The sequence below is a fragment of the Cervus canadensis genome, chromosome 9 (genome assembly GCF_019320065.1).
Source record: "Cervus canadensis isolate Bull #8, Minnesota chromosome 9, ASM1932006v1, whole genome shotgun sequence".
Taxonomy (NCBI): domain Eukaryota; kingdom Metazoa; phylum Chordata; class Mammalia; order Artiodactyla; family Cervidae; genus Cervus; species Cervus canadensis.
Window position 1 is genome coordinate 8,073,186 of NC_057394.1, and position 25,373 is coordinate 8,098,558.

A 25,373-nucleotide genomic window follows, 5' to 3' on the forward strand; every position below is an offset into this window, starting at 1 on the left:
TAATACAGTTAATTATTATAAAGTATACAATTACTACATTGTATAGTTGTAATGGCATAGTATGTGTTATATACTTAACATTTTATTTATTATATATAGTAAATCATGATTATTACTACATTATTTTTAAAATATTCTATTTTTCATCTTAAAAATTTTTTTATTGAATGAAAGATTCTTTAAGTTCTATAGTGCTTTATAATTTTCAAAAGTTTGACATACATGGTTTCATATAATCCCATAATAACTGTTTTTTCCCCCTCGCTTTCTGTATGGTCCCTCCCCTCTCCCTCTCCCCACTGCTAACCACTAGTCTACTCTCTATATCTGTGAGCCTGCTTTCTTGTTTAATTCACTAGTTTGTTGTACTGTTTAGGTTTTACATATATAATAATTATTATATTCTATTGTTATAATTATGTATTACAATATATTATATAGTTATAATAATTATAGTTGGTATCACATAGTAAATCATGAATGTTAATATATTATTTTTCACCTTTTAAGATTTTGTTAATTTTAGTGGTTTCTTATTTTAAATAAATATTACTTTTGGACCAGATTTTGTATTCATAATTACTTTTTTTTTTTCCTTAAAGAGGATACTCCCCCCTGATTGCATAAACATCAGGGCCTGCCCCAAACCTGGATTCACCCTGGTCCCAGATCAACCATCCTGTCTTCCCAAGGTCATAACTTCTGGCTTCCAAAAGCATCAAAACCCCAAAGGCTTTGGATTCCAGGCCTGCACCCAGGTCTAACACACCCCAGACTGTGGTGGCATGAATTCGTTCACTTCCTACTGTGGCTTTGAGTTCCCTCTTCGTTTATGGCACGGTTTTCTTTTCTTTCATTCTTGGATATGCATTTCTAAAGCATCTTTGAAAATACTTTAGTGTTAGTCACTCAGTCGTGTCCGACTCTTTGTGACCCCATGGACTGTAGCCCACCAGTCCTCCTCTGTCCATGGGATCTCCCAGGCAAGAGTACTGGAGTGGGTTGCCATGCCCTCCTCCCGGGGATCTTCCCGACCCAGGGATTGAACCCCACGTCTCTTGTTGTCTCCTGCATTGGCAGGCAGGTTCTTTAGCACGGGCGCCACCTGGGAAGCCCAAAGCTTACAGAAGCCTTGTAATTTTCATAGCCGGTTTGTATCCTTTGTCTCCCCTGACTCCTAAAAGGACCTACAGGGTAAGTACTTAGGAGATGTTATCATCTCTAACAGAGGAAGGGAAGGGAGGTTGCGGGTGTGACTTCTCTGGGAACACACAGCTGGCGAGAGGGACGACTGGCTCCCACGGAGCTGCCTCTCTACCCCCTCACGCCCCCTCACGCCTTTCACCTGGATCGATACTGAAATCATTCAGCACATCTTCCCAAACCCATGACCGCACGGCCCTCGATGAGCACCCGTGCCTCTCAAACGGAGTCAGCCCGAGAATGAGGGGAAAGAATGAGAGGAATGCTCCATGGCGGCTCGTCCCAGAATAGTCCCACCAGGTAAACATTCTTTCCTAGTCGAAATCTGTTGGGAAAAAATTATCTTTCTGAACACGGACGGGTCAACTGCTGTTGCTAAAACCGGAGCATGATGAGTTACCACTAAGCCCCTCTAAAAAGCACCATTTCCAAGCAGCTGATGGCGATACGGAAAGAACAGATGGCATTGGAGGCATCCGCTCCTGGCGGGGAGCTGGGAGGTTGTTGCAGTCACTTCTGCTTCCTAGATCTGACAATAAACCTGGAACCCAGGGAACATCTCCCATCCTTACTCTCAAAGTTGACTTACTGTGAGGGTTTATTTTTTTTTCAGACCAATAGATTCATTTGGTTCCATCTATCCTAGGACTAAGATAAACATCAAAAAGTTACCCTTTACTAAATTTTAAATTAAGAGTGATGTTACTAGCAAACTGGGCTTCCCTGATAGCTCAGTGGTAAAGAATCTGCCTGCTAATGAAGGAGACATGGGTTCGATCCCTGGGTCAGGAAGATCCCCTGGAGAAGGAAATGGCAACCCCTTCCAGTATTCTTGACTGGAGAATTCCATGGATAGAGGAGCCTGGCAGGCTACAGTCCATGGGATTGCAAAAGCGATTGCACGACTTAGCAACTAAACAACAATTAGCAAGCTCACTCTTATTTCACAGACATTTTGATGTCAGAATTTCTTCTGTAAACTTATTTCACAAGTATGACATTCCTCCATGTGATGAATATCACGGGCTTATAGCTCAGCTCCAAAGCATTCTTGGCTATTTTGATGACATGAACCTTGGCGATGACCAACTGTGATTTATACATGGTGACAGTAGAAGATTCTTCTAAAATAATGATGACATTTCTTTGAGGGGACATCTGTCTTTAAGAACTGGCTTGAGGAAAAAGCGAAAATAGAAACAAACAACCAAGTACATCTCTTCTCCAAAATGCATGGAACTCCATCAAGACTGCTATGGTTTCCTGTCAGAGCCATTTTACAAGGCGGATAATTTACAGGGAGCCAGCCCTTTCCGTGTGATTGAGTATGGACTCAGACGCTTAGGACCAGGCTTGTGCTATTTTTAAAATGAAAAGACTGGAACTTCACTCGCTGTTTCCAAACATATTGGATTATTTCACTCATAGTCTTTCTTCGCTCCTCACTGGTAATGTTTGTCATTATATAAAGGGTATTTAAAACGAAATAGAAACAAATGCTTCTATATCCACAAGCCTGACAAAATTTAAGTGTTACCTAAATGTTTTTTTAACTCCGACTTTAAAATTTCTGGTGGTAGTCTCTCTTTAACAAGACAAGGCATCCATCTTCTTTATGTTTCGGCCAAACCAAGACAAGAAGAATTCTACTGTAAGGTCCTGCTGGGCAGGTTTCCTATGTCTGATTCTCCACAGTGCTGACTGGTCTAGATCTTTACATTTCCCCGTAGCAGCATCAATGAACCCTTTCCCCTGGCACCCTCAGGGGCTCCCCCAGAAGTCTGGCAGGTGAAGGGGTATGCTGCAGCCCTAAATTATTGGGTTGGCCAAAAAGTTTGTAGTTTTCCATAAGATGATATGGAAAAATATGAACTAATTTGTTGGCCAACCCAGTATTTGACATGAGTATCATGGACTTTGAGGCACTGTATTTCCAAATAATTAAGGGGTCAGAAATTCTGGATGTGCACTTCTCTGTGACCAGTTATTATCTGCATAACACACTGAAAAGTCACACACTTTTTAAATGTTAGTGGTTACCAGGGTTTTGGAGGACATCTACTTCTCCACCAAGACTCTCACTTCCCTGGAAGTGTATTCCTACCACAGTCTCCCTTATAAGTAAGGACAGACTCAGTCATGTCTGACTATTTGTGCCCCTATGGACTGTAGCCCGCCAGGCTCCTCTGTCCATGGGATTCTCCAGGCAGGAATACTGGAGTGGGTTGCTATTCCCTTCTCCAGGGGATCTTCCCTACCCAGGGATTGAACCCAGGTCTCCCACATTGCAGGCAGATCCTTTATCATCTGAGCCACCTGGGAAGCCATGAGTAAGGATGGTGGACATATATTTGTCTGATCAGCAACTCTTCCTTGGTAGAACTTTTGGGGAAGGTTATGTGAAAAGCAGTGAGCCTCTTTTTCATATTCTGGGTTGGGACCAGTGGCTCATGATAAGTGGTGATGAAACAGTTATTGTCTCTGGTCTCCTGGGAATGTCTGCCTATTGAGAGGGAAGAATGGAACTAGTGAAACAATGGCATCATCTAGAGGTTTCAAATTGAAGAACGGCTCCATTCTCTCCGGATGCAGTGGCCAGTGAAAAGTAAAGTGAAAGTCACTCAATCATGTCCAGCTCTTTGCAACTCCATGGACTATACAGCCCATGGAATTCTCCAGGCCAGAATACTGGAGTGGGTAGCCTTTCCCTTCTTCAAGGGATCTTCCCAACCCAGGGATTGAACCCTGGTCTGCCACATTGCAGGCGGACTCTTTACCAGCTGAGTCACGAGGGAAGCCCAAGAATACTGGAGTGTGTAGCCTATCCCTTCTCCAGGGGATCTTCCCAACCCGGGAATTGAACTGGGGTTTCCTGCATTGCAGGTGGATTCTTTACCAACTGAGCTTTGAAGTTATCTTCCATTGTCGAGAAGATGGAGCCCCATTTTTAAATTGTGTTTATGAAAATAAGAAAGTGGGCATGCACAGGATGGTGGGGAGAAGAGGAGGGCCACACACAAAGTTGCTCATTTGGGGCTCAGCTTCCCTCTTGGAGTTGCCAGCCCTGCTCCTCGTGATCCTACCAGATGCGTCTCTCACCCGGACCAGCCCTGTCTAGGAGGCAGAACTTATGGGACCAGTCAGAATCCTGTCCCCCAGGTTCTGAATCTGCAGTTGCACAGGTGGAAGGTGACTGTGGTTGAGGCCCCCACGACACTGTTCAAAGAGGAGGCCATGAATGCCTGATGCTACTGAGCCGTCTAGGACCAGAGCTGCCCTGGGTCTGTTATTTCTGAAGCCTTGATGCTCAGCTTTTCCATTTGATTCAGAGAATGACCCAGAGCCCTTCCAAGCAACCTTCTAGTCCAGCCCACAACTTGGGCGACATACAATTTAATAGAAGATGTGTTATTGATGACCTTCTAGGCCACCAGATGCTGCACCAGATTCTTTCCGATGTATAAAATTTCACTTCTTACCATAAGCAGAGAACTGAGACTATCTCACTATTCCTTAGACACATCTGAACGCTGCAGCTTCTGTCTCTGTAGCTATGCCTACTTGTTGGTGTAAAGACAGCCCAGAAGCCCTCCAAACCTAGAGTAGAATAGTTCTGAGGTCTGTATTTTGCCTCATTTCCAAGCCTTTCCCCATGTGATTGAGTTTGTGTTGTCCCCTGCTATAGATACATGCGTGCGTTCCTGCTCAGTCATGTCTGACTCTTTGCGACCCCATGGACTGTAGCCCACCAGGCTCCTCTGTCCATGGGATTTCCCAGGCAAGAATACGGGAGTAGGTTGCCATTTCCTTCTCCAGGGGATCTTCCCAACCCAGGGACTGAACTGGCATCTCTTGTGTTTCCTGCACTGGCAAGCGGATTCTTTACTGCTGAGCGACCTGGGACACCCCCTGTGGTAGACACCACTTCTAAACATCCTTCTCTGGATTATTCTCCTTTCCTTGTCCCCCCCCACCCCACTGCCCCGCTACCCCACAAAATACTTTCTTTCAAATCCTTGTCTCTAGGTCTGGTCCTGTAAGAAACCAGAAAAAGCCAGGGACTGCAATGCTGGGTCTCTGTGAGGCTGTGGCTCAGAATCCGGCGTGTATCGGCCACTCTGTAAGTGCGAACGCACCCATTTTATGGATGAAGACACTGAGCATCAGGAGGCAGGGATCAGCCTGCTGGTAGACAGTATTTGCAGGATGGCAATTAGAATTTACCCTGCGTGACAACTTCCACCCGTCGCCTAGACTAGGGTTCTCAACCTGGGCCCTGCTGACCTTTCAGGTGGGATGGGTCTTTGCGGGGCGGTGAGAGTAGGGGGTTTGTCCTGTGTGACATAAAACGTCTAGCAGTATCCCCTCTCCCAGTTGTGACAAGCCGAAGTTGGCAGATGGTCTCCAAGTTGCCAAACTTTGCTGGGAGGAAAGGAGGGCTCCCCTGGGTCGAGGACCACTGGCCGAGAGAGTTGGAAGACAGCTCAGTGGTACCTCGGGATCCATGCTGATGCAGGAAGGCAGAATGGCCCCATATACGCAACTTTCTCACTGAGCCTGCGTAAACCTTTATCCGGGCTTCCCTGGTGGTTCAGCTGGTAAAGAATCTGCCCACACCTCGGGACAGGCGGGTTGGATCCCTGGCTCGGGAAGATCCCCTGGAGGAGGAAACAGCAACCCCCTCCAGTGTTCTTGCCTGGAGAATCCCATGGACAGAGGAGTTTTGGCAAATGACAGCCCATGGGGTCACAAAGAGCAGGACATGACTGAAGCAACTCACACACACACAAACTTTTATCCAGTCTTGCATCTTCTGGCTCTAAATCTGGCCCACTTTCCATCATGCTAGGTTCCCCGTGACCAGTTGTTTCGGGGCTCAGCTTGTTACAGAATTCTTTCCGATTGTGCCCAAATCTGCCTCCTGGAAACTTACTTCACCAGTGTGCCCCGTAGAGCCATGCAGAGGGCTAATCCCTCCCAACCGGCTGGCACTTCAACTATGTGAAAACAACCCACTTGTCCCCTGCCCTGTCGATGGACAGCTACTGCCTGCCGGCTGCTACAGACAGGCTGGGAACAGTTGTCAGGCAGGGCGTTCAAACTTCTAGGCTCTTTCTTAGACCAATGGCCAAGAATTCCCAGGAATGGAGAGTCTGTGTTCTGTAAAGCCTCCAGGTAGTTCCGATGTACCCCATCCATGGTTCAGTGTTTAGGAACCTTGGACTAACTTATTCCAGCTCCGGGCAGTAGACTTCTGATTTGTTTCCTAAAGCAGCTACCAAAAAGATGGATTCTGAAAGCAGTATTAAAAAGCAACTCATAAGATGATAGAATATTCCATAATAGGTCAAAGAGACACATACTTCTATCTGGTTTCATTTTCAGTCAAACAGCTTTTATAAGGTTTATGCAAAAAAAAAAAAAAAGCCTAGAAGTTGACATTAAAAAATGTTGGCCAGGCTTCCTTTCCCAGATATCAGAATTAAAGGTATCCAAAACATCTTTTTTTCCCTTTGTCTTTTTCTTCATTGTAAGGCATGCAGAATAAATGTGTGTGCGTGTAAACATGCACACCCACATAGTGGTATAACTTGCGATCAGTTTTGAAGAGTTATCTGTGGAAGTGTGATGATGGCCCTCTGACTGCTGTCTCTACAAGGGGTGATGATACCTGGTGGACAGGAGTCACCAAAGTGCAGGACGCCACAGTCAGGACTGGACCATTTGGGGAATGAGAGCATTCAAACTGAATGCCAGACTTGAAAAAGACTGCAGGTCACCTCCTTCGTTTATGGGAGGAGGAGAGAAGACAGTCAGGGAAGCAGAGCATGTCTAGATGAAGACCCAAAGTGAAAAGAAATGGACTAGGGGAAAAAAAGTGACAGCAGAGAAGAGGCTTCCAAATTAGGGTAACAAATAAATAAATATAGGCTCGGATCTATTCAAACTAAATCATTCACTCAGCTCATTGGTTAAGCGTGGTGCCTCATATATGTGAAGGATTATTTAAATTCCTATTTGCCTAAGGCTTTAGTTTACAAGCCCTATCTTCTACTCTGAGTGTTTCCAGGCTACCTAATGAGCACACGATTTTCCTCTTTTTTAAATTGCCTTTTATTTCAATGAAATCAATGACAACAGCTTGCTTTTTTCTGGAAAGAGTTTTCTGACTTCTCATTCACTCCTGCCCCAGCTAACTTTACTCTTTATACGACTGTAAGCCTTTCACTGAAGCCCTTTCTTATGGATAGACATTCTCCAGTCCTCCTCTGGGCAGAGTTGTCTGTTATTTTTGGCTGCTGGAATCGGGGTCTAGGAGAGAGACCACTCCAGGCAGGCCGTTTCACTCCCCACCGGAGCTGGGCTGATGAGCATCCAGTGTGCAGGTTTGTTCGAAACCCCAACTGTCCACCCTCCACTTCTCTTCAAAGTGAAACGTTAAGTCTGCATTTCAGTCCACATCACAGCCTCTGGATACCATACAGAAAAGGGTCTATTCTGCTGCTGTGATTTTCTTCATCTTTTTGAGAGTGATTCCTTCTCATGTTGAAAAAATCATATGTGTGTATGTGTGTGTGTAAGAGAAAACTGAGAAAGTCACAGAGAGAAGGAGAAAATTCTAGCAAAATAGTATGTCTGGGTACTGGTGGGTAATGCTACCCTAAATAACTTGGACTTCCACTGGCTGGCTTTTGTTCATAAAATGCTAATCCACTCAGGTGCAGACCTATATAAGACATTGGGGACCCAAGGCTGTACAGAAATCTCAACTCTCTTCTGCTACATAAGGTAAAGATCTGTTGAAACTAACAGTCTGAAATTATTTTGAAGGTACTAACAAGAAGTCCTTTTCAGAACTTCTCTATTAAATACTAACATATGATATAGAGCCTATGGAGTACTGAGATAACAATGAACCCTAGGTAGATTACTGTAGTTATTTTCAAGGTTGCTTTTTGGAGGAAAAGTTAGTTTTTCATGTCAACTACAATAATGGGGAAGGGAGTCATCTCATGCCACAAGGAAAATTATTACTTGTTATTGAACTGAAAACAGATCTCCTTTCCTTGCATGCAAAATGAAGAAATGTCTTATGTGATGCTCGGGGTCCCATGGTGCTGGGAGGGTGTCTTGTAAAGAGCATCGTCCTGATTATTCTCTGGCTTTGGAGATGAGAGTAGCAGCTAATACTATATGTGTGAGAGGCTTTGCAGAGATTACCTTGATTAATTCCTACAACCATCATCTGAGATCAGAATCACCATTATCTGCATTTTCAACAAAGATAGTACATGGCAGAGCCAACATCCCAATGTGGGGTCCGTCCCCGAGTGCTGAGACCCCTGTCCTGAAGATGTCCTAGGTACTTACCAACAACCAGTCAGCTATCTTTTAGGGGAAGAATTAACTTCCTGGAGTTGGGGACAAGTTAAAAAGCTGAAGCAAGTAAGTATCTGCAAGAGAAAAAAACTTTTTGAGTGGGCAAACTGGGGTAAATATTTGATTCTTTATTGTTGCTGTTCAGTCCCTCAGTCGTGTCCAACTCTCTTCTACTCCCATGGACTGAAGCGTGCCAGGCCTCCCTGTCCTTCACCATCTCCTGGAGCTTGCTCAAACACATGTCCATGGAGTCGGTTGATGCCACCCAACCATCTCATCCTCTGTCGTCCCCTTCTCCTCCCACCTTTAATCTTTTCCAGCAGCAGGATCTTTTCCAATGAGTCAGTTCTTTGCATCAGGTGGCCAAAGTACTGGAGTTTCAGTTTCAGCATCAGTCCTTCCAATGAATATTCAGGACTGATCTCCTTTAGGATGGACTGGTTGGATCTCCTTGCAGTCCAAGGGACTCTCAAGAGTCTTCTCCAGCACAGTTTGAAAGTTTGATTCTAGAGCAAGTGAAAATGCTAAATTACATTCACAGCAGCCTCCATGTTTGAAGCCCTGCTGCACATTGATGGCAGGGCACACAACCCTTCCAGGTGCAGAATAATTAGTAACCATGTGGCCAGTGTGGCTGGCTGCTGTCCGAGGTTGGCCAAAAAAAAATATGATGGGGCAACAGCGGAGTGTAAAAGTTGGTAAGGAAAATGATTTACATTTTGTTTTAAAAAAAAAAAAGTGAAAGACTAGAAAACATCCCTGTGACAACTAAGCGTTATGAGTCACTTTAGGGAAAAAATCAGCCAGAAAACCCATGGCTGAAATGAGACAACTTGGGTTGCGTCCCGCCTCATGGTCAAGAATGTGGCTCCTGCAGTTGGATCTCCTGGACCGGATTCTTGGCTCTGCCTCTGGCCGGCTGCGTGATCCCAGGCTGCTTTCGAGTCTCTCTGTGCCCGAATTTCTCTCATCTGAGAAGAGGAGTAATAATAGCATCTGCTTCATAGGTTTGTTGTGAAGATGAGATGAATTGATACGCTAAAAGCACAAGAACAGAGCTTGGCAGCAACACGTGGAGTCCCGCAGGAATGCCACGCATTCTTATTTGGACGCTGAGCAATGATCCCCCCAGCTAGGTCCTTCTTTTTTCCCCCTCCGTGAATCGGTAGGGTTTTCCTGAGCTGGTTTTCACTTTTGCTCTCCTGTTTCCCACCACGGCTCTAGGAGGTAGGCAGATATCATTATCCTTCCCTTTATGCTGATGAGGAAATGGCATGGAGGGGATTAAGTAAGTCGCCAAAGAGTCAAATTGGGAAGCCAATCGGCTTCCTGGCGCTCAGCCCCTAGAGCTTTCTACTGTCTTGTGCTAAAGCCTCAGATGGAAAGGGAGCAGTCTTGCCTTTGGGCCAAATGCATGATGTCATCAACCCTCGATCCACAAGATAGCCTCAATCACATGTACGGCTGGGTCAGGCTTTCTTCATCAACATTCAGTCCCCAAAGCTCTTAGAGATACGCTTCAGACCACAGCGAGGCAGCGCCTGTCTCGCTACCAGAGGCTGTTTCTGCCTTTCTCCAGGCACAGGAAAGTTGGGGTAATGTTTCCTGGTCTCCTTCCACTTTGCTCTGTGGCACCAGGATGGCAGCTCGGGGCGGCTGCTCTCCTCGTCCAAGGAACTAAGCTGAAAAGCAGGTGTTCTTTCCGGCTCAGCAGATGCTAAGGCGATAAGCTGCACCTTGTGGAGGCTCTGGGCAACTCAGACCCAGCGGAGCACTCAACTTGGCCGGCTCTCTCCTCCCCAGCGGCCCCGTGATGGATGCGTGTCTGAGCTCCGAGCAGCAGCCCCGGCCCCTGGACGAGGCTCCGAGCCCCCCGGATGACGAGGCTCCGCACACAGATGACACCAGCAGACCCCCAGGAGGTAACCTCCTTCCTCACCTCTCCACCCTCTCACTTCTTTTCCTGGGGATGGCATTTTCCAGTGAGCCTCAGGGGCCAGACAGTCCATTTCCTTTTAACTCTAGATCTTTTTCTGATCATGAAACGGTAGAAGAATGCCTTTATATCAGCAGAAGCATGGCAGTAATGGTAATAGTCCCTATGTTTTTGTTATTTACCTATCAAAGTCCACAACTTTGTCTTCTCCAAATTCTAGGAGAGTCAGATTTTGGTAACAAGAACTTTAAGAAAAGAAATGAAATCTAGATTCCTTCCTGCTCTTGGCCAAAATGTATTCCTGGCAGCTGCAGTCTACAATGAATCCTCGCAAAGCCATTTTCCCATGAGGACAACATAACCATTCAGGCTTGCATTTCTGGACAGCGAATCAGTAGGAAATAAGTAACAGACATAACAAATGATGTCATAAGAGCCAAGTTATAACATTTAAAACATGTACAGTCATTGATCATGGGACATTCTGTTTCAAATCTGCTAAACCAGGACGGTATTTATTTTTACTAAGTTGTTTACATAAAAATGCGACTCTGCCTATCTCCAAAAGTTGACCTCTCTAGAACTATCAGGTGAGCATTTGTGTGTGTGTGTGTGTGTGTGTGTGTGTGTGTGAGTCGCTCAGTTGTGTCAAACTCTCAACAACCCCATGGACTATAGCCCGCCAGGCGCCTCTGTCCATGGGATTCTCCAGGCAAGAATCCTGGAGTGGGTTGCCATTCCCTTCTCCAGGGAATCTTCCTGACCCAGGGAATCGAACCTGGGTTTCCCACATTGCAGGCAGATTCTTTATGGTCTGAGCCACCAGGAAAGCTCCCACAGGTGAGCATAGGTACAATAAATGAAAATCATGTGCAAGCAACATAGATTTCTTTATCTTTGTAGCAAGGAAAGGGGTCTTATAGGAGGATATTTTTATGCCCATGTTTCTTTACAATGTTGACCCAGAAAGGAAGACCATCAGCTTATTATTTGTCATCCTGTGAAAGGATGAGCCATTTATAAGTCAGCCCATTGATTTTTCCTACAGTAGTCTTGAGAGAAAAGTTAGCTTCCATGTGGTGATCTGTGAGAAGGAGAGAAGGACCGGTCTGGCCAACGTGGAGGGGCTGGAGGCTGGCAGGAAGTGCCCTGGGTCCCTGACGGTCTGCATGCTCCAGTGACCAGAGGCTGAGATGGAAGGAGCGCAGCCCAGGACTCCCTCCTCTTACCCGATGGCCTGGACCAGCTCCTGCATTTTGGGAATTTTTGCAAGCTGGTTTTTAAACATGGCCACTGTTAAAATTTAAGTCATATAAACATACAACGAAATGGATTACATAAAAGGGAAAGTTATATGAAAAAACTTAGGTAATAAATACTCATGTCCCATTACGAATTATCTTCCTACATATGTTACGATGATCTGTGCTCTTGAGGCTGTTGGTGGATGTCGCATCCGTGGTAGAAACGCCCATGATGCTCAGCAGCGGCGTCTCTTCCCCGGGACGGCCATGTTGGGAGCATTGTCACCGTGGTGACGACCAAACCCTACACGTCAGTGGTTCCTCACTGCTCCCAGCCTGGTTGTTGGATCTTCCTGGGCACCACTTGATCTGTTCCTCTGCCTTCTTGCTGCCTCTGAAACCAGAACTCAGAGTCAGCCACTCAGCCTGTGGGAGAAGATGGGTCCTCTTTGCCGGGTGATAAATTTGAGGTTCGTGTTGTTAGATGTCAGTAGCTTCCCTTATAAGAAGTTGGTGAGGATCATAGGCCCCCTTCTCTCCCAGGGTCTCTCTAGGGCACACGACAGGCAAAGAGGATGTCTCAGGACTGACTTGGCCACTGTGCCTCAGCAGATTCTTGCCAGCTTCGAGAAAGTCGGGGTTTCTTGTCTTTGTGGTCAGGACAGAGAATTCTCCTTCCGGGGCTGGAATAGTCTAGATCAGAACCCATGGCCGAGAGCTGCAGGCATCATTCTGCTAATTTACAAACCGGTCACTTGGCTCACACTACAATCAAAGGCCATTTGAACACTTTTTTTTATATAAAATGCAACACAAATGTATTTTCTGGAAAAACAACATGAAAAACCGTACAAAGGCATACATGCCCAGTACAAGCTTCAGTTTTTCATAATCAGATTCAACAGGCATGGTAAAGTTTTTGTAAATGTTTCTAAGTGCTTACTCCACATGTGTAGACTCTTCTGACTGTGACCCTCTTAGAAGGGTTTGCAGAGAAAGCTGCAACAGAGAACTGCTCTAGTGCAGCCGGAATTCAGTGAAACGTGAACTCCGAGGGGTGGACCCCCGATTTGGCTCTTTCAAAGGCCCCCTGCCCCTCACCCTGCACTCAGCCTCCTCTTCCTTCCTGAATGTATATTTCTGACTAGAGCCCTTCCCAAGCTCATTGACAGCTCCTTTCTGCTATTCCATCCCTGGTTACCTGTCCCCAGGCACAGCTCAGGCAACAAAGGCTGGTCTCACACACAGTCCCCCCCCAAACTCCTCGCTACCAATGCCTCCCCCTGGGGACACCTGCAGCGCCCCCCTCTTCTGCACATGACCCCCGCATGTGCGCAGCCTCCTCGTTCTGACCTTTTTACTCACTTTTCTTTCTTTCTTTTTTTTTTAAATGCTGAAACCCTCTGGGAAACCTGTGACATTCTGGGCTTCCATGATGTCATCCCTGATCAGGTGCTCTTTTCTTCCCATCTTATATGATATCTGAGCGCCGCTCGCATGGGTCATGAGTGTCAAGGAGTATTTAAAGGAAGAGTAATTTAATAGTCGGGGCTCATCTGACAGCCTCCCCCCAGGGCTGTGGAGCTGGCTCGTCTTTGGGTGACCTGTACCTTTTGAGGAGCGGTGGTGGGAGGACTTAAGGAACGTGTTCCAGCCAGCATGTGGGATGTTACTTCACTTCAAGACCTAAAAATAGTCTGGTCCATGCCTGCCCGGGTCCTCCTTGTTGCAGACGGCTCAGTCTTGCCATTCTGCTTGGTAGTGTAGCTTCCTCCTCTTGCCAAAACAGAGCGAGGGGCGGATCCACACCGCTCTCTGTCCAAAATCGAGGGAGGGGCCCAGGGCATCCGCTAGTATTGTGTCATCTGATAAAATTCCCCATTGGACTGTTCCATCCCAGTCACCCCATGATATTCTGTCTGAGCTAATTTGTGGCCATTGTCACCGATAACATTACTCTCTGTTTCTAGAAGATGGCTCAATCTCTTCCCATTTGACTAATTGTACCATTAATTAGTGTATTTGCACTGGACCCACAAATCATGGGGGGCTTTCCTTGTGGCTCAGCTGGTAAATAATCCACCTGTAATGTGGGAGACCTGGGTTTGATCCCTGGGTTGGGAAGATCCCCTGGAGAAGGGAAAGCCTACCTACTCCCATATTCTTGGGCTTCCCTTGTGGCTCAGTTGGTAAAAAATCTTCCTGCAATGCAGGAGACCTGAGTTCAATCCCTGGGTTGGGAAGATCTCCTGGAGAAGGGAAAGGCTACCCACTCCAGTATTATGGCCTGGAGAATTCCATGGACTGTATAGTCCATGAGGTCGCAAAGAATCAGACACAACTGAGCGACTTTCACTTTCACAAATCATAAAACCTGTTATTTTTGGTCCCACAGATTCTAACGAGATAGAAGCATCGCTTCGAAGCCTCCAGAAATTTGTTCCTACAAATTACGCCAGCTACACCCAGGAGTATTATCAGTTTGTGGGCAAGAAGATTGTCATTCAAGAATCCATCGAGAGTTATGGAGCAGTGGTGTGGCCAGGGGTGAGGGAGCCGTGACATCATGGCGTCAGGGTTTCTGGGAATGGGAACAGCACTTTTGTACAACTGTGTTGCCTTGGGCGCCTAGCCAAGGGCTTTAACGTTCTTTGCGTCTCAGATGGAGGGTCTCCGGATGCCCCCAAGGGTGTTGCTCGTGTGCTTAGAAGCTGCAAGAACACATCCTCTCTCCTAGAAACCATTTCGGCCACGCTGTGTTTCTTGAAACCCTCTTTTTTAACATTAACATAAACTTGAGCATATTGGGAAGTGGGATGAAAAATTCATATGAATTGTTAAGAAAGAAAATCAGAAGAAAAGTCTTTAGGGTTTAGATTTTGCAGTGGGCAAAATCTCTGGGCCAGGTCTAACAACCTTCAGGGGGTCCCTCGCCTTTTACGGTGTGGCTGAAAGTGAACGTGTTAGTCGCTCAGTCGTGTCGGGACACTGTGACCCCATGGACTGTAGCCCGCCAGGCTCCTCCGTCCATGGGATTCTCCAGGCAAGAACACTGGAGTGGGTTGCCATTTCCTTCTCCAGGACATCTTCCCATCTTCCCAATTCAGGAAGATTCCATCTTCCCAATGCAGGAATCCTGCATTGCAGGTGGATTCTTTACCGTCTGAGCCACCAGGGAAGCCCTGGGGGGGTGGAGGAGGGTTTGCTAAAAGATGCAGCTGCTCCTTCCGGAAGACCCATCCCCAGGTGGCACCCACCAGGCCAGCTTCTCACAGGGCACGCCCCACAGGAAGGGCGCCTCTGCCACCGCTCCGGAAGCCCTCAAATCACACATGAGTCTCGGTGGCCCTGGTGAAGCTCTTCCGAATCCTGAAACCCCCACTCTGCACAATGATCCTTTCTCAAGATCCAAAGGACGCCTATCCTCAAAACGTCAGTCCCCAGCCGTGAGCTCTTGCCATGGGTTGGATGCTGGAGCCACCCTGCACCTGTGCCTCAGTTTCCATCCCCCGACTCCCGGCTGCGCCCTCCAACTCCCTTGAGAGGAGCTGAGGATGAAATGGACAGACCCACGGCCTTGGGTTTGCCACCCGCCCTGGGGCAGGCCACCGTGAGTGCGGCCAGTGTGTCTCACATGATGCTGGACGCCCTCCATCCCTGCCGCTTCAGCCTCGGCCCCAGATAGAAAGTGAGTCACGACGAGCCCTGAGCATCTGTTGGAAGGCGAGGGCTAAAGGTGTGTGCACACTTGAGCTTTCACACTGGTTCTTCAGCTTAGGACTCACGTTCCCAACCCGGGTCACGCCCTCACGCTCACTCCCCCAGTCTCTGTGGCCCCCCAGCATCACTAGCTGAACCCCCCGTTGGCTCACACAAAACACCTCCTGCATCCGCATACATCAAATTCCTTTCATCTCTTCACAGTCAGGGTAGGAGGTGGGCAGAAGGCAGTGAAAGAAGAAGGAAAGGGACCTTTGGTTTTCTGTCTAAAATGGATCTAAATGTATTCACCTGGGTTTTTTATTTTTGGGTTTGTTTTTGTCTTGACTGTGCAAAGTATGCAATTTCTTGGCTACCACCCAAAGCGTGGTCCATGGGCTGGCTGATTAGAAAGGCAGACTTGTTAAGAGTTGCAGTCCTGAGCCCCACCAGACCTACTGCACGCGGCAGGGCGTCTTTAACCAGGCTCCCCAGTGATCCGAGTGTGCACTAGAGTCTGGGAAGCGCTGTCCTACCAGAGTGTTTCTTAGATGAGTTACTTAAAATGAAAGTGACTGCCCCGCTGTCCAGTGTATCAGTCAAGGTCCGCGGGGGTGGGGAGGGGACGGCAGCCTGCTGGCTGATGGGCTCAGGACGGAGGTGTTGGAGAATTTAGAGCCCAGCGGTCTTCCAGCAGGTGGAGAACTGATGCAACTTGCCCAGGGCGAGGGGCTGCTGTCCTGCGGTCCCTCGACTCCTGCTTCTGGAAGACCTGAGCTGTTCTTCCTCCTGGGGGTTGATCAAGAGTCTGCGGATACCGGCCCTTTAGCAAGTTGAGTTCCTTTGATGCAAGTTGCTATTTTCATATTTCACAGGTCAAAACACGCCATGGCATGTGTGCTTTGATTCCTATGGACCCCTGAGGAAGCTGAAAGTGTGAATGTGTCTTCTAGTAGTTCACTGGTGGTGGGGACTGGGGTCTCTGGTTTTCAGCATCCAGTGACAAGTGTGAATGTTTTCCAGGCCATGGTGTTGTGCCAGTATTTGGAGGAACACACAGAGGAACTCAATCTCCGAGGTGCTAAGATACTGGAAATCGGTGCTGGACCAGGCCTCGTTTCCATTGTGGCCAGTATTCTAGGTGTGTCTGTCTATTCCAGACCTTGTTTCAAAAGATGCTTACCAGAACAACAGTAATAATACATGCTGACTGCATGATGGGCTGTGGTTTAGGTGCTTGGCTGTGATTTGCCCTCACTGAGTCCCCGCAAACGTCCAGGCCAGAATGACTCCTGTTATCCCCGAGATAAAATAATTGCATCTTAGAGACGCTAACATCCAACCATTGCTCAGCATGTGAGAAAGTTGACATTCTGGAGGGGTGACTCTCGAGTTGTAAACAGGTTGTAAACAGCTATGTTATGCTGTGTCCTGCTTTTCATTGCAACTATCGTAACTAAGGTTTTGAAAAAAAAAAAACGTCAGTGAATCCAAGGTAAAGACAGATTTATATCCCAAATGCCAGCTGTGTGTCTTGGACTCTGCATAAGAAGTGGGTGTGTCTGGTCTACTTCTGCCTACGCGATTACACCTCTATCAAAATCCGTCTGGAAATATGGCGATCTACTTTGTGACCACTGATCACTTGCTTTAAAATGCCTAAAAATTAATTTAATGCATTTAATAGGGGGGAGAATCATACAGAATAGATCATCCCCTGTGGAAAGGTGCAGATACTCTCCAGAAGAGAAAACCAAAAGCTTCAGATAAACACAGTTTTAGAAGGAAAACACCACGCATTATTATAGTAAAATGAAAGTGTTAGTTGCTCAGTCGTGACTCTTTGCGACATCACGGACTATAGCCCACCAGGCCCCTCCGTCCATGGGATTCTCCAGGCAAGAATGCTGGAGTGGGTTGCCCCGCTCTCCTCCAGGGGATCTTCCTGGCCCAGCAATCAAGTTCTCCTGCATTGCAGGCAGATTCCTTACCCTCTGAGTCACCAGGGAAGCCCAAAACCTTGGTGTGTTCATTATTCTGAAATCTCCCAAAACTATACCACTGTTTTAGTTTTTTAAAATTTTTTAAAATTTTATTTTTTATTTTGTTGGAGTATCATTAACAATGTTGTGATATTTCCAGGTATCCAGCAAAATGATTCAGTTATATGTATACAGCATCTATCCTGCTTCAGATTCGTTTCCCATTTAGATTATTGCACAGTATTGAGCAGAGTTCCCCTGTGCCATGGTTTCAGTTTCTTAAAAGATGGCAACATTATTCTATTTCAGTGGTTCTCAACCAGAGGTGGTGTCTGACCCATGAAGGACATTTGGCAATGTCAGGGGACATTTCTGAGCATCATGCCTTGGGGGTTGGGTGGGGAGGTGCTACTTGCATCTCGTGATGGGGACCAGGGATGCTGCTAAACATCTTACAGGGCACAGCGTGGGGTCTACCCCATGAGAAAGAAACCAGCCTGGATGTCCACAGGGTCAAGGTGGGAAACCCAGCGCCATTTTCCCCCTGAGAGTATGTGTCCACTGGGCTGCCCAGGTGCTTCCAGGTACTTATGACAGGTTTTCTTTCTCTCTTTAGGGGCTCAAGTCACGGCAACAGATCTGCCTGATGTGCTGGGGAACCTACAATACAATCTCCTAAAGAACACGTTCAACTGTACCACGTATCTGCCGGAAGTGAAGGAGCTGGTGTGGGGGGAGGGCCTGGAGCAGACCTTCCCCAAGTCCACGCTTTCCTACGATTACGTGCTGGCCTCTGACGTGGTCTACCACCATTACTTTCTGGACAAGCTGCTTGCCACCATGGCATACCTCTGCCAGCCAGGAACGGTGCTGCTCTGGGCCAACAAGTTCAGATTCAGCACCGACTATGAATTTTTAGATAAATTCAAGCAAGTTTTTGACACGACACTCTTGGCTGAATCTCAAGAGTCATCGATCAAACTCTTTAAAGGAATACTAAAATGGGACTGAACAAAACAAAATGCCTTTCAAACCATTAGTGTGTCTGCTGAACAGTGTTAGAAATTTTATAAGATGGCGAAGGTAGTGCGTAGAATCCACGTATCTACCTAGAATAAACCTGATTATTATGGCAACTCTCTAAAATAACCTATTTAGGATTATCTGGTTAATCTAGATATACACAGGAATAGCATGAAAACATGAAAGTAGCTTTGTTGGCTTCCTAGAGTTCTCAGTTAAGTGTTTAATAAATTTTACACAAACACATTAACAACTGGATGTCCCCTTGTTATTTCTGCTGGAGAGCATGGTCTTAAACTTGTCAGTATACTTTCACCATGTGCTTTTTGAAATTGAGCTCAGCAGTGTCCATGTATTTTATTTCAAAGACTCTACTTCATACAGATTTTAGCTGTAGCAAAAGGAGAGGGTACAGAGTAATAGAAAAGTTATAGGCTTAACTTAGCAACTTTGGAAAACTCAGCAGTGGCCACAGAACTGGAAAAGGTCAGTTTTCATTCCAATCCCAAAGAAAGACAATGCCAAAGAATGTTCAAACTACTGCACAATTGCACTCATCTCACATGCTAGCAAAGTAATGCTCAAAGTTCTCCAAGCCAGGCTTCACCAGTATGTGAACTGTGAACTTCCGGATGTGCAAGCTGGATTTAGAAAAGGCAGAGGAACCAGAGATAAAATTGCCAACATTCATTGGATCATCAAAAAAGCAAGAGAGTTCCAGAAAAACATCTACTTCTGCTTTATTAATTATGCAAAGCCTTTGACTGTGTGGATCACAACAAACCGGAAAATTCTTAAAAGAGATGAGAATACCAGACCATCTTACCTGCCTCTTGAGAAATCTGTATGCAGGCCAAGAAGCACGAGTTAGATCTGGACGTGGAACAACAGACTGGTTCCAAACAGGGAAAGGAATACATCAAGGCTGTATATTGTCACCCTGCTTATTTAACTTATATGCAGAGTACATCATGAGAAACACTGGGCTGGAGGAAGCACAAGCTGGAATCAAGATTGCCGGGAGAAATATCAATAACCTCAAATACGTGGATGATACCACCCTTATATAAGGCAGAAAGCCAAGAGGAACTCAAGAGCCTCTTGATGAAAGTGAAGGAGGAGAGTGAAAAAGTTGGCTTAAAACTCAACATTCAGAAAACTAAGATCATAGCATACAGTCCCATCACTTCATGGCATAGATGGGGAAACAGTGGAAACAGTGACAGACTTTATTTTTGGGGGGCTCCAAAATCACTGCAGATGGTGATTGCAGCCATGGAATTAAAATACGCTTGCTCCTTGGAAGAAAATCTATGACCAACCTAGACAACATATTAAAAAGCAAAGACATTACTTTGCCGACAAAGGACCATCTAGTCAAAGCTATGGTTTTTCCAGTAGTCATGTATGGATGTGAGAGCTGGAATATAAAGCTGAGCACTGAAGAATTGATGCTTTTGAACTGTGATGTTGGAGAAGACTCTTGAGAGTCCCTTGGACTGCAAAGAGATCAACCAGTCCATCCTAAAGGAGATCAGTCCTGAATATTCATTGGAAGGACTGATGCTGAAGCTGAAACTCCAATACTTTGGCCACTTGATTCGAAGAACTGACTCATTGGAAAAGACCCTGATGCCGGGAAAGATTGAAAGCAGGAAGAGAAGGGACAACACAGGATGAGATGGTTGGATGGCATCACCGACTTGATGGACATGAGTCTGAGCAAGCTCCAGGAGTTGGTGATGGACAGGGAAGCCTGGCATGCTGCAGTTCATGGGGTCGCAGAGTTTGACACGACTGAGCGACTGAACTGAACTAATAGGTTTAACACTGGCTGAAACTGAAAAATACAGAAAACGGTGCTGGGACGAGGAAACGGGTGTCTTCTAAGGGCCTGGAAGTAGTGCTGAGCACACTGTGTACCAGCCCCTAGTGCTTCGTTCAGAAGGTGTTTATCCGTATCCAGCTCTTTCCACTGTTTTCAATGGTGTGGTGCAGACATTGGCCACCAGCACCTCAGAGAGGAAAACGGTCTCAATTTGTAATAGCACTATTTTGCTAGTGTAATCATTTGAATCAACCATCAGCTGCTTTGTAGTATTTCTCTATGGGCTTATTAAGAGATGATGGACCCTGTATGCTGTTGGCTTGTAACTTAATTCTCACAACGAACCTTTCTTAAGTAAATTATTGGTAAAGACAGTCTCTGAAACCGAAACAACCAGCAAACAATTTGCTGAAACAATTTATCTCCTCAGGAGATAAGTTATCCTTAACAAAATTTTGGTCAGAATCATGATCGTCCCTAAAGACTGTTTTGTCCGTTTCTGAACTTTATATAGATGAAATCTAACTGTGTATATTCTTTTATGATATGCTTCTCCACTGAACACTGTATTTATGAGAGTTATCATGTGTTAACTTGTAAAGCATTTTTTGAGGCTGATGTACATTTTCCAAATTAATTTAGTAATTCCCCATCTTTTTTAAACGTCATGTTTTTTTTGAAGTAAATACGTATAAAAAATAAATGTACACACCATTAAATTACCATTTTAGGAATTCCCTGGTGGTCTGGCGGTTAGAACTCTGCAGTTTCACTGATGAGGGTGTGGGTTTGATCCCTGGTCAGGGTCTAAAATCTCAATAAGCCATGTGGCATGATTAAAAAAAAAAAAACAAAACCATTTTCCTGTGATAACCACAATGGAAAAGACTATAAAGAATGTATGTGTGTGTGTAACTGAACTTCAATAAAAATTTTTAGGAAGGTTATCACTTTACCTCAGGTATCAATCTCATAGAAATGTAATAGTTTTGCCAAAGATACCTTCTCCTGGGACGCATTTGGGTCTGGCTGTCAGCATGGAGGCACTGAGCGATCTCGACAGAAAAAGGGGCCAACAAGGCAGCTTCGTGTCACTGCCCGCGGGTAAAACTGAGGGACTGGTCTTCCTAGGATAAACAGTTCACAGCAGATCCTGCCAGCCTGTGGACCTATCTCTAACTTCCACAGCGAACTTAAATTATCTGAGAATGACTTGTATCTCATTGAAAGAGTAGTATTTGGATACAAAAGTCCTTGGTACAACAGAGAGCCAGATGTGACTCTTATTTAAAAAAAAATTCATCTGTGTATGAATTTTATGGTGTATCATAAACACATTCATGCTGTATCATACATTCTATTAAGAAGCGCTGTCATTCATCACCTCTCTCTGCAGACTGGTACCCCACCTGATTGCCCCTCACTACGTCAGGACCATGACGGAACCAGAGGACCAGGCTCCTGCGGACCTGGCCTGTCATGAAGGCCCGGCGGCTCACTGCACTTGGAACTTCACACTTTCTTTAAAGAGTGCATCCAAAACCCACCATGGGCTTAATTTTTCCTTCCACATTAAAAAATATAGCAGAGACCAAAACCCAAACAACAAAGTGAGAAATCAGGGAACTCTCTAACAATGGTGATTTTACATAAAAAGTATGTGAAGGATTCTAGGATTCCTTATATCCTGACACAACTCAGAAGGTAGTACTTCAAAATAAATCTATTACTAGGAAGTTTCTACTCTTAAAATTACATTAAAATTGGATACTAAAGTCATGTTCTTGAAAAAAAAAAGTGTGATTTCAATGAAACGGTGTAACTTCCGTCAGTGAAAGAGTACCTCTGAAAATTATCTCCTCCATTAAGCTATGAGAAAACTGACAAAAATTCTCAGAAGCAACTTTTTCAAAACTCAGTCATTTCTCAGAAAACCCCATGTACAAGGCCACCTTGTATAGGACTCAGTGCTCTCATAGACCAAGAAGCCTTTTCCCGGGGCTGTTTGTTGAGATAATTACAAGCAACTGTATAATTCTGTGGCTGCCTGAGATGACGGACGACTGCCGGGACTAATTCAAAAGTTTAAAGGTAAATGAGATGCTCAGAGGGACTCTGAAAGCTGTCACATTTCTGGATGTCAGCCACACATGTCGCGGGGCTAAATGCATCCTCACGAAGACCCGAGCACTACCCATGGCTGAGCCTGAGGCTGTGTGGCAGGAAGTTCTTTCGGAGCAAACAGCAAACTTGTAAAACACTTTCTCTAATTAGTGGTCAGACAGCAGCATGACCCTGGGGAGTCACCCTACCCCTTCTGAACTTCTCAATTTCCTGACTGGATTGAACCTGTGTATGGGGGGGCCTGTATATGTTGAGGTGAAAGTATGTGTGTGTGAGAAAACATGAATGTGGCTATTCATGGATAAACTTTAGATGAACAAAGATGGCTCAGAAACTACAAAATGCCTGCATGCATATTTGCACTTTTTCATCAAGGGTCTAATGTTCTCATCAGATAGAGGAGTCAATTACTCAAAAAACAGTTATGAATGATTAATAAGACCAGATCTCTGGCAGGCCTTTTACAGTAGTGAAATCTAAGGAAAGAAGATTTAGAAGCCACGTACACACACACACACACATGCACGCATGAGCGCACACACATACTTGCTATAAGTGAGTAGAGGCCTTTTAATATTGTCTCTGTGTGTTTATTTCACAGGAGAAAGATGAAAGGATAGTAGCCAGAAAGATAAAAATAATAAAATTAAACATACACAAGTTAATCACATAAAAGATTTGGAAATATATTCAAATAATTGCAAGCCTATAATAAACATTATAAATTAAATTACTTCATATTGAATTTTTTATCTGTAGGTTTAATATATTATTTCTGTTCTAACCCCAAATTTTATTCATGAAAAATTAAGACCAACTTTAAGAAGCTTCAATATTCACTTTATTATTTATAAAAAAAATTAAGGTATCAGAGTGCATATGGTGTACGGCGATCTTGGTTTTGCACATTTATTCACGTTGTTTACATTATTTCAACTGTAATAAACAAACCATATGGGTATCTTTACAATCCTGATACAGATTTAAGCTGTCTGGCACTTCTACATGTATTATTAGTTCATTCTGATGCTCTGCACGTCAAGAGATACTAAGAATGATTGGCCTGAAATAACTCCAAGATGAAGAGTGATTGAAGCAGTTATGCTCCAGCATTTGCCACGCATTTATTTGTGCCGGTTTTATTTTTTCCCCTTAACTGAATGTAAACGTTTGCCAAAAAAAAAAAAAAAATCTGGAAATGAAGTTCTGTTACTTTTTAGTCCAATAAATAATTTTAGCTACGCTTAATGTAGCTTTTTTAAGGCCTTCATACAATTCAAAAAAATTAAAGTCAAGCATGTTAAAACCCTGTTCATTTATAAAATAAAAAATAGAATTTTACAGGTTTGCAGTTAAAAGTTACTGTTCAGATCCCCTCATGCATGTAAGAGCCGCAACCCGACTGAAAGTCCTCGGTGCTGGCACCCAGGGCACGGCCCGCTGCCGGCAATGTGAGGCATTAAGAAAACACCATGATGTCAGAGGTCTAGGTTTACATGTATTAAGCCACACGCCAGCAAATTCTCTGATAAATACACATCATTTTAATAATCAGTATTTGATAGCGGATGAAAACATGCATTAGACTAAAAATGCCACAGATTTGTTTTTATATCCATTCACTATAAAACTTTCTTTTTTAAAATGTAAAGTCTTGGTTCCTATTTTAGAATACACAATAATCAGGAGGATACATGATGGGGAGCCAGTTTTCAGTAAAAGACGCACAATGGGTCCATCCAAGCAGCTTCATCAGCTGTAATAAAACATGAAAATAATAAAACATATGAAAATACTACTTAAAAAATAGATGTTCCAAGCTCAGTATTTAGGGTAAATTTCAAGTTAAATATGTAGCAATAATAAAGAAGTAGCAGGTAGACCTTTTCATCCATCCAACCATCACCCAACCCACCCACCAACCTTCCTTCCTACCAACCAGTGTTCTTCATGATCTACTAGTCACCCAGCTTTCCTACCAACCAACCTGAAAGTGAAAGTTGCTCAGTCCTGTCTGACTCTTTGCGACCCCATGGACTGCACAGTCCATGGAATACTCCAGGCCAGAATACTGGAATGGGCAGCCTTTCCCTTCTCCAGGGGAACTTCCCAACCTAGGGATTGAACCCAGATCTCCCGCATTGCAGGTGGATTCTTTACCGTCTGAGCCACTAGGGAAGCCCAAGAATACTGGAGTGGGTAGCCTATCCCTTCTCCAGGGGAATCTTCCCAACCCAGGAATAGAACTGGGGTCTCCTGCATTGCAGGCGGATTCTTTAACAACTGAGCTACCAGGGAAGCCCACCAACCAAACTACTTGGTGATTATCATCATCCCCGGAGACTTTCCTGCTTCCCTCCCATCTTCCTCCCCATCAACATGACTTGACCTGCTCCTTTCCTCCCTCCTACCCTAGTTTTCTTTCCTGCAAACTTTTTGAGTGCTTACTGTAGTCAAACCCTGCTCTAGGCGTTAGGAAAAGGCATTGAACAAACTCACTTCTCACTTTTAAGAAACTTATGTTCTGTTCAGGAGTCAAAAGCTATCAAACAGATGAATGCTGCTGCTGCTGCTGCTAAGTCGCTTCAGTCGTGTCCGACTCTGAGCGACCCCATAGACGGCAGGCCACCACGCTCCCCTGTCCCTGGGATTCTCCAGGCAAGAACCCTGGAGTGAGTTGCCATTTCCTTCTCCAATGCATGAAAGTGAAAAGTGAAAGTGAAGTTGCTCAGTTGTGTCCCACTCTTCGCTACCCCATGGACTGCAGCCCACCATGACCCTCCACCCATGGGATTTTCCAGGCAAGAGTACTGGAGTGGGTTGCTATTTCCTTCTCCAGAACAGATGAATAAATAAGTATATAATTAAGAATATATCAGGTATATAGTACAAATAAAATTTGCTCTAATACAGATTGGTAAGTGAGATGGTCAAGATCGCGATCTCTGAGGAGG

General features: G+C 45.1%; 2 protein-coding genes across 5 annotated transcripts in view; one reads left to right on the forward strand and one right to left on the reverse strand.

The window, feature by feature from the left end:
- The first annotated feature begins 7,981 nt into the window (after positions 1-7,981).
- METTL21C (methyltransferase 21C, AARS1 lysine) lies at positions 7,982-18,717 on the forward strand. Of its 3 annotated transcripts, none has more exons than XM_043478263.1 (5): positions 7,982-7,992; positions 10,387-10,505; positions 14,159-14,310; positions 16,486-16,603; positions 18,061-18,717. In XM_043478263.1, exons 2-5 carry the CDS (start codon positions 10,397-10,399, stop codon positions 18,453-18,455), a joined length of 774 nt encoding a protein of 257 aa, XP_043334198.1. In that variant the 5' UTR covers positions 7,982-7,992; positions 10,387-10,396; the 3' UTR covers positions 18,456-18,717. The 3 variants fall into 3 exon arrangements, with proteins under 3 accessions (XP_043334198.1, XP_043334196.1, XP_043334197.1); XM_043478261.1 differs by lacking the exon at positions 7,982-7,992 and adding an exon at positions 9,043-9,810; XM_043478262.1 differs by lacking the exon at positions 7,982-7,992 and adding an exon at positions 9,818-10,178.
- Positions 18,718-23,237: 4,520 nt separating this feature from the next.
- Positions 23,238-25,373, reverse strand: part of TPP2 (tripeptidyl peptidase 2) — a 60,840-nt gene continuing 58,704 nt past the window's right edge. For both annotated transcript variants that reach the window (XM_043477708.1, XM_043477707.1), the window contains one exon: positions 23,238-24,175. In XM_043477708.1, the coding sequence (XP_043333643.1) occupies positions 24,086-24,175 (90 nt within the window). In that variant the 3' untranslated portion in view covers positions 23,238-24,085. The remainder of the gene's footprint in view (positions 24,176-25,373) is intronic.